The sequence below is a fragment of the Onychostruthus taczanowskii genome, unplaced genomic scaffold, assembly GCF_017590055.1.
Source record: "Onychostruthus taczanowskii isolate IOZ18803 unplaced genomic scaffold, ASM1759005v1 scaffold54, whole genome shotgun sequence".
NCBI classification, from domain to species: domain Eukaryota; kingdom Metazoa; phylum Chordata; class Aves; order Passeriformes; family Passeridae; genus Onychostruthus; species Onychostruthus taczanowskii.
In genome coordinates, this window is record NW_024503013.1 from 4527292 (window position 1) to 4536304 (window position 9013).

The window sequence follows — 9013 nt, forward strand, 5'->3', positions numbered from 1 at the left end:
ACTTAATTCAACAGGATAAAGCATCAGAATGTCTCAACACAAGGCAATTAATTAATGTTAAATTTGATAATTCTGTACTTGTAACTAAGGCACCAGGTTAAAACTGAAGTGCTCTGTTAATTTGGTGCTGGCTTGTGGACAAACCTGTCCCAGGTTTGTTAATAAAGAGATTTCATCCTTGTCTGAGACAGTGTATAGGATTTGTTTCTCTAATAGCTGAATATTCTATACGTGTGAAGTTGAGTATAAACTAACTTCTTTAGTCTTAACAACTTGTTACAACAATATGCAGAACTTGACAGGTGTTTTTTTTTGGAGTTCAGTAGTAGCAAATATACTAAGATCAGTTTAATACCACCAGTTCAGGGTCTCTATTTTTTGTGTGTCCTTTGAACTTGATAAACCCTTCTTTTCAGCCTCCTAGTGAGGTTTTACAAACTAAAATCTTTGTGTGTGTATAAGCTACATATTTATCAGCTGTCTAGGGTGAAATCTTGTCCTTAAATCACCTATGTTCTGGATAAGAACAATATTGTTTTAGTTGCCCCCCCCCCCCCCCCTTTTTTCTCTTTCAATTTTTTTTTAGCTCCCCCCCCCCCCCCAATTTAGTTTCTTTATTAACAAAGGATTTTGATAAACCCATTTGTGGTTTTTCCTCTTTTGATCCGACTTCCACGAGCCTGACAAATTGTTACTGCTCTCCCAGATATACAGAACAAGTAAAAAGCATGTGATGCTTATATGATTCAGTGGAAATTGCTTTTCAACATGCTTTCTTCAATTGTTAAAATGGGATGGGGAAGCTTTTGCACTGAAAGCAGTTGCTAAACTAAGGTACAAGAACTTGCCAAATGTTTATAGGCTGTTAAATCATGAGGTCAGTTCTATTCATATGCACATTTGAAGTTACACTTTAAAGTATTTATTGCTTTTGTACAGGCTGGGGTTGTTCCAGATTGCCTTTAATGCACACAACTACCTCCCAGAGGAAGACTTGTCCCATTTTTCCCAAAACAGTCCATTATGAACATAGTGGAAGATAGCCCTTTCTTGGCTAGCATCATGAGGCAGAGTGCTCTGTGTGATGAGCTGAAGTATGACCTGTCCTGTGAGCTCTACAGAATGTCAACGTTCTCGACCTTTCCCACGAACACGCCGGTGTCAGAGCGCAGCCTTGCCCGGGCTGGGTTTTATTACACGGGTGTGCAAGATAAAGTGAAGTGCTTCAGTTGTGGCTTGACATTGGATAACTGGCAGCCAGGAGATAATGCTATGGAAAAACATAAGCAGCTGTATCCTAGCTGCAATTTTGTTCAAAGAATGCTTTCAGTTAACAACGTTGGACTGTCATCTCGTTCTGCCTTTTCACACTCAAACAGTCTCCCACCGTCTCTACATTCCATAGGACTTTCTCCAAGTTTAGAACAGGTTGGATATTTCAGTGGCTCGTTTTCCAGTTTTCCTCAAGACCCAGTAACTACTAGGGCAGCTGAAGACCTTCCATTCTTAAGCCCTAAGCTTCACAATCATTCTATGAGGACAGAAGATGCTAGGCTACGCACCTTTCAGTCATGGCCACTGACGTTTCTCTCACCCACTGATCTGGCAAAGGCTGGACTTTATTACCTGGGGACAGCAGACAAAGTTGCTTGTTTTACCTGTGGTGGTCAGCTTTGTAATTGGGAACCAAAAGATAATGCTATGTCAGAGCATCGGAGACACTATCCCAACTGCCGTTTTGTGGAAAACCTTATCCGAGAGCAACAGAGTTTCAATGTTTCAAATGTGAGCATGCAAACCCATGAAGCACGTGTTAAAACATTCGTAAATTGGCCAACCAGAATTCCAGTTCAGCCTGAACAGCTTGCAGATGCTGGCTTTTACTATGTAGGTAAGAAACCCAGACTTCTCCAGTTTTATTTATACTGCTATGTCAGCATTTACTTTCAAGTAAGTTGTGTCAAGGTTTGCTAGATATTTTGCCTTGTTTTTTTTTAAGGTCGCAATGATGATGTGAAGTGTTTTTGCTGTGATGGCGGGCTAAGGTGCTGGGAATCTGGAGATGATCCATGGATTGAGCATGCAAAGTGGTTTCCAAGGTAACTTGCAAAATCTTTATCATAATTTGTTCATATTCCTAAATGTTTTAATTTTGGCAGATATGTACTGCACTTAATAGTTTTGTTTAACTTTATTTGATGTACAGATTCACTCTTTCATTTGGATGTATTGCATGTATGTCTAAAAGCTCTGGAGAGTGTGGGTGGGTGTAATTAAAACATTTCTTCATTAACCGTGGCATATAATGCTTTCCCCTTCATTATTAAAAGCTGTCAGATCACTAACAGCAAGTGAGACTGCATTGTTAATGAGCATACTTTTCTGTGTAGGAGAAGCAATCAGTAGCTGATCGATGGGAGCAAAGGCTGCTGAGAAAGGAAGTAGAAGGAATGTTTAACTCATTGGTTCTGATTTTGTGCCCATGCCGAATGCTCTTGAACCAGTTTTTCTGCTTGTGCAGTTTAGTTTCCTACATGTAGAAGGGCTTGTGAAGAAGGTTTCAGTGGCTCTTTAGTATGTCTCTACTGGAAAAAGGACAGAAATAACTTTTTAATGTCACCTATAATTAAATGGCAATTTCATACCTAATTGCTATCTATACCCATGGAAATCACCACCTCCATTACAGAAATAGCTGCACTTAATTTCAGGAAAGCTAATAATAGTTCTTCTCATTGTAGATCTCCAGCAAGGCTTTCATGGGCAATTTATCAGCTACTGCTGGACTATATGATGTATGTAGGGCTAAATGTCACTGCTGTTTGTTACTGTGTTAAGCCTGTCAGTAAATGTACATAAGAGATAAACCTATGTTAGTGAAGCAGACCTGGCTTTGATAATTGTATTTTGTTAAATTCTTCCTTTTGAATTATTTGAGTAAGAGATAAGAATGGTGAGATGCAAGATAGAAACAGTTCATCACTGCACTTTGTAGTGATTTTGACATTATCACTTCTTGTGACATGCCATTTTGATCACAAGTGGCAGCAGAATGTAAGCCTGCTGCATTTATATACATAAGCTTACTGACAGCTGGATGTCATGGAAAAACTTTATCTAAGTGTCACTAGGCTGCACCAAGCTTCTAATTAAGAGTATTCTTTCTCTTCTGAAGGAAGAGAAATGTATTTAACTTAGACTGGGTTTAAACTTGTTCGTTCTTCTATGTTTTTTTTCATTTGGCAGGTAGAAAGTATATTTGATACACTTTTGTCAATGTTTCAGGTGTGAATATCTGCTTCGTATAAAAGGAAGAGAGTTTATAAATCAAATTCAGGCCAGATTCCCCCATCTCCTTGAACAGGTAAGCTTTTACTGTCCTGTAACTTTGGTTTTCCTTTGTTGAACAGTGCTGTGTTCATTCTTCTGCCTAATTTCTGTGTATGTTTCTCCTGGGTTTCTAACATCATAAATGCTCTTCATGAGCATGTAAAAGAAGCTAGTGCTGAACCATGGCTAGTCTTGGACTAGTAGAGTTTAACCTCTACAGATTACTTTTGGAGAGTCCTATTTTGGAGAGTGAGCTCCTTTGTGTTATCAGAGGGAAAGTCTGATTATACACTAAATAGTGCAGATCAGTAATTATTATTTCAGAAATCAGTCCTGGACAATGTGAACTGTTTCCATTTGTAATTCTTATGGCAAGAGTTACCAGACTCCTCTTCATGGAAGTGGTCAGCACTAGCTTTGTGTTGATTATACAGTTGCACAGATTTGCAGACTTGTGTAATTGCAGGTGAAATATTTAATGGATAGGAAGCTTAGCAGGATTGATGATGAACAATATATTAGAAAGGTACATAGAGGAAAGAGCAATAATTCAATACTAATGTAGTTCTCTTGTGTTCTACAGCTCTTGTCAACCTCTGATCCACCTGTAGATGAAAACCTTGATCCTCCAAGTATGTATATTAAAGCGTGTTTTTAAACTCCCTCAGCATTTTGCTAACTTGATGATTGCTAAGTGAGTTAGCTTGGGATAGCCAATTCTTAGATTTGTTTCTTAAAAGTTTAATAATTTTGATGTTGTGTTGAAAAACTCCGAGGAAACACCTCGAAGAGATCTTGTTTTTAATTTTCCTTCTTTTCATACTAGCACCTCATATTGAAATTTTTGGGTTTGTACACTTGGTTGCTGTTTTTTCATTTCAGGGTTGGGTTAAGCAAAGCAAGTGTTGAGCTTGGTGGGACAGTTGCTAGAGGGTGTCATGACTATGCTGTTATGCAATTTCGTCTCTAGGCACCTAACTAGGTAAATGCTCTGAGCTGAGCAGCAGCAGTTAAGGAAGAAGGTAGGACAAGCTGAAACAGTGAAGTCTTTCTAGGCTGGACTCTAGTTATGGTGAAAAAACCCACTCACCCTCTGGGAGTTTATGCTGTCCTAGTCCCTGCTAACTGAGGACAATGACTAAGAATCCCATGTGTCTGGTGTGTACTAAATTGAATGCAAATTACTGATCAAGAGTTGGAATAGAGCAATTGTTTGTACTATAAACTCTGACTTCCCTCCCCCACCCCTGTCACATCCCCAGGCCATTTTTCAAGGCTGAAGTTAGAAATAACTAAGTATAAAAAAAGCTGCTAGGACACAATGGAATTCTCAGTGGTTTCTCTGGATTAACATAGGTTTTAACAAAGGCCTGACATGGATTGATGTTTATCTTGGATTCAATCCATGACTGAGTCACTGGCTTCCATTTTTAAAACTACTTAAAAAAATTCTTCTTAAACACTTGAAACTTTTTACTGCTCAGTGTTCATGTGTGTAGGTACTGTTGATGTGTCTGACTTCTGGGGTTGTATGGATATTTTATTCTTTATATTATACATGAGGATTTTCCTTTTTGATTAGTTATTTGTTTTGAACCTGGAGAGAGCCATTCAGAAGATGCAATCATGATGAACACACCTGTGGTTAAAGCTACCTTGGAGATGGGATTCAGTAGAAGGCTAATAAAGCAAACAGTGCAAAGTAAAATCTTGGCCACTGGAGAAAACTACAAGACTGTTAATGATCTTGTGTCTGATCTGCTCACGGCTGAAGATGAGAAGATTGAAGAGAAAGAAAAGCAGTTGGAAGAAGTGGCATCAGGTAGGCATCAGGCATAAATAAAAGTGAAATCTGCAGCAGTCAGTAATATGTATAGTTTTTATATTTGTTTTTATGCACTAAGTGATTTAGTTTAATTGTTGCTAGGATCAGCTTCTCTAAAAGTGTTGTCAGGATATCTGTATGGAACCAGCAGTCTGAGAATTGTTTCACTCCCTTTTAGGAGAATGATTCATAGCAGAGACCAAGGGTTCTTCCCAAAGCCTTTTATGTTCCATTTGTGTGCCATTATATTGCTGTTAATGAAACACTTGGTACACTACTATTTTTTATCCAAATTTGCCTGCTCTTTAAGCTTCTTGAATCAGTAAGCCACCATATCCACCTGCTAAGGATAGGCCATAAACTTTTACAAATTCAGATTCTGTAAGATGGCCAAAGATCTGCTTTTCTGTCTGACTCAGCACATGTATGTCAGCAATTTGTTTATTTGTTGTGTCTTCAACATTTCCTGTTGCTTCAATGCCATGTAAGTTTTGAAGCCTGAAGAAATCATTCTGATTTTGAGTCTGTGAAGCATAATGAAACTTCTCAATTATAAATGGAATTAAAGATGCTTCTTTCTTAGTTGTATTTCTCTCAAAAGACCATAGATGGATTCAGCATTATAATTCTACTGGAAATTTTCTTGTTCTTATTTGTGGTAGAGTATTAAAATAGTCTCCAGAGTCTGGTTGTTCTGTACTTCTGGTTTTCTTGTAGGTCGTTGTGTTGGACACTTTGTAGAAGAGCTTTCTTTTATATACAGCCTAGCACTGACAAAAGTTGACCTCTGGCATGTCGAGGAGTTAGTGTTGGTGTTAGTTTTTTCTTTGCAATCGTCCAGAGAGTGTAGGTCTCACTAATAGGGAATTACACAAGATCCTCTCTGACCATTTAACCTAGAGATGCGAGGAGGAAGTTTCCTTGCTGAACAGGCTTTGGCTCAGAAGCTGCTTGTATGTGGTTTCCTTAAGTCTGTTCATTACGTAAATACCACTAAAAGTTGCTGAGCGTTTTATTAATGACGTGTAATAAGCAAACATTGCAAGTAGAGTTTAAAGAACATATCAATTATTGTTAAACAGAAGTACAACTTGGAGTAGTGTATTCCTAATTGTTTTATCTAATTCCCCCTTATGTTCCAGATGATTTGTACTTGATCCAGAAGAATCGAATGGCTTTATTCCAACGTTTAACATGTGTACTCCCAATCCTCGGCAGTTTACTATCAGCTAAAGTGATAACAGAACTTGAGCATGATGTTATTAAGCAGAAGACTCAGATACCATTGCAGGCAAGGGAACTGATAGATACAATTTTAGTGAAAGGAAATGAAGCAGCCAGCATCTTCAGGAACTGTCTACGAGATTGTGACCCTGTGCTCTACAAGGATTTATTTGGTATGTCTCTCTGGTTTCCTTCTGTTTTTAAAGGTTATCCTTTTATAGAAGTCTTACCAGTGCTCTCACAACAGTCTAAAGAAAAAGAAACAAACAGATGCTGTTTGAACATAGATTAGTTAAATGATAAGGTTTTTCTTTTATTCTAGTGGAGAAGACCATCAAGTATGTTCCCACAGAAGATGTTTCAGGTACCTTAAATTCTACCTTCTTATCTTAAAAGACTGTAGAACAAACAGCTAACATAAAAAAGAAAATTACTTTGGTTAAGAAGAAGGTTTGGTGCTTTACCCCCTCTCTAATTCTGCTTTAGTAATACAGCCTGAAAAATTTAACCAAAAGTTAAGTGCATGTGCATACTTGCAAGTAAGTCTATCAGCTCTAAGCTGTATCCTGTGCTTTGTCATGCTTTTGCACATCACAGGATGTAGAGCTTTCTGGAGCTCAGCAATTCAAAAAGGACATGCTGGTCTTGATCCTGATACAAGCATTCGGGCATTTGGTAAAGCCTGGAGAATAATTGGTTGGTTAGCATTCCAGAACATGTATCATCTCTGCTTTTCCAGAGTAGGTGTAGATGTCCTGAGATCTAGCTTGACAACAGGTGTGTAGATAAAAACTTGTCAGACATGAGATTGAGTTTGCTCTGGTCCTGCAGTTTAATCTGTTAATAAACTGCAGAAAAGTGTACAAGCCTGGATATAGCCACTTCCACCAGTCAGGCTGTGTTTGTGTTTCTGATATCCAACCAAGAAAAGTACAACATTTGCTAAAATGTAAACACTGGTTGGCCTCCAACCCCTGGGCTGTGTCCGTCATCTCACAGAACTGGAAAGTACAGACTAGTTCCTTGCATGCCACTTTCTGAGCTCTGAAAAATGCTCACTGCCATCTATATTTTAGTCAACACAGGTAGAGAAATAAAAGGTGAAAACGGGCATGGCTACACTCTAAATAAATACATTTTGATCTATTCACATATGTCCAGGCTGACAAAAATGTAACTATTTTTTCCAGGTTTACCTATGGAAGAACAATTAAGAAGATTGCAAGAGGAAAGAACGTGTAAAGTTTGCATGGACAAAGAAGTTTCTATTGTTTTTATTCCATGTGGTCACTTAGTGGTGTGCAAAGAATGTGCACCATCCCTTAGGAAATGCCCTATTTGCAGGGGGACAATAAAGGGTACAGTCCGGACATTTCTTTCGTAAAGAGGGAAATTTGCAAAATGTCTTTGTTCTGCCATCCTCCAGCTGCTGAGGCTTAACATAGCAGTATCTTAAGAATGGAAAACTGGGGTACAGAAGAGGACTAATCAACTACCTAACAAAGTTTTGTGATAGTAAAGTGTATCCTCATTACGATGTGTGTATGATTATGTATAGAAGGCCTTCAGTGCCAAAGATTCTCTGTTTATAAAACTAACTCGATATTAGGGTGAGGTTTTTGTGGCGTTCCTTTCTGAGCAGGGAAAATAGTTTCACTTGCGTCACTTTTATTCAAAGAAGTTTTTTGTTAAGTTGCTAAAACGGAGTTTGGCATAACTCTTCTTAAGAGTTTCCTCCATGTGGATGTGAGGAAATATACTAAAATTGCTATTATTAATAGTTAATGTTAATTAACTTAAGCTACTTCTGCTTTAGCTTTCTTCTCGACTTAAGGAGAAAAGAGGCTAACTGTTGCAGGAAGAGCAGGACTTCTAAAGTTTTTTTCATGTCTTGATACTTGTAATGTATAGTAATGTATATTACTAATAGTTTTTATGAAGACTGAATTAAAATATTTCTACTTCTCAAACTTGGGCTTGTTTACTCTGTTGCCATTGTTGACCTTTCTCTGTAGACTGCAGTGATTAGAATGCTGACAAAAGTTTGGGGTTGTTTGCCTGCAAAAGTACAATAAAACTTCATTCCATTTGTCTTTCTTTCATTTTTGAACAGGGAAGTGAACTTCTCTGCTGTTTGGTGATTTCCTCTTTATGTAAAAACAACGAGTAGCCTCCAAAAACCCCAACAGCATCTGATACTTCCTTCTGAATTGTTTTTTCAAATGACAGAAATCCCGGTCCTTGTGACCTCAAAGATGAGACAGAGGGTAGCGATACAGTTTGTGCTAGGGATTAAATGTAAAAGCTACTTTTCTGTGTTTGGAACTTCATAGGGAATTGTGCAGTTAAATAATAGGATCTCCCAGGCACCTCTGAAGTTTTGGGTTTTGTTTAATAAGCTGATATTTTGGGAGCTCCTATTCACTTACTGGTTGACTCATTACCTTTTTCAGCTTTGTATCCCTAGACTTGCATGGTGGATACCTCCAAAGAGGTGTTCACAGGTAGTTTGAAAGGATTTCATGTCAGTCACTGGAAGAATACTGCCAGGTTAATGGCAACAGGTCCTGCAGTGGTGGAGTCAGTTTGTCTGACATTAAATGAGCGCCAGTCATCTTCAGTCCACAGTTGCCC

At 38.3% G+C, this 9013-nt stretch overlaps 1 protein-coding gene across 2 annotated transcripts; it reads left to right on the forward strand.

Moving 5' to 3' along the window:
* The first annotated feature begins 582 nt into the window (after positions 1 to 582).
* LOC121342542 (inhibitor of apoptosis protein-like) lies at positions 583 to 8349 on the forward strand. Of its 2 annotated transcripts, XM_041417062.1 has the most exons (8): positions 583 to 1891; positions 2000 to 2099; positions 3286 to 3364; positions 3914 to 3962; positions 4913 to 5152; positions 6298 to 6552; positions 6702 to 6743; positions 7570 to 8349. In XM_041417062.1, the coding sequence occupies exons 1-8, from the start codon at positions 1024 to 1026 to the stop codon at positions 7761 to 7763; spliced, it is 1827 nt and encodes a 608-aa protein (XP_041272996.1). In that variant the 5' UTR covers positions 583 to 1023; the 3' UTR covers positions 7764 to 8349. The 2 variants fall into 2 exon arrangements, with proteins under 2 accessions (XP_041272996.1, XP_041272998.1); XM_041417064.1 differs by lacking the exon at positions 6298 to 6552.
* The last annotated feature ends 664 nt before the right edge of the window (positions 8350 to 9013 follow it).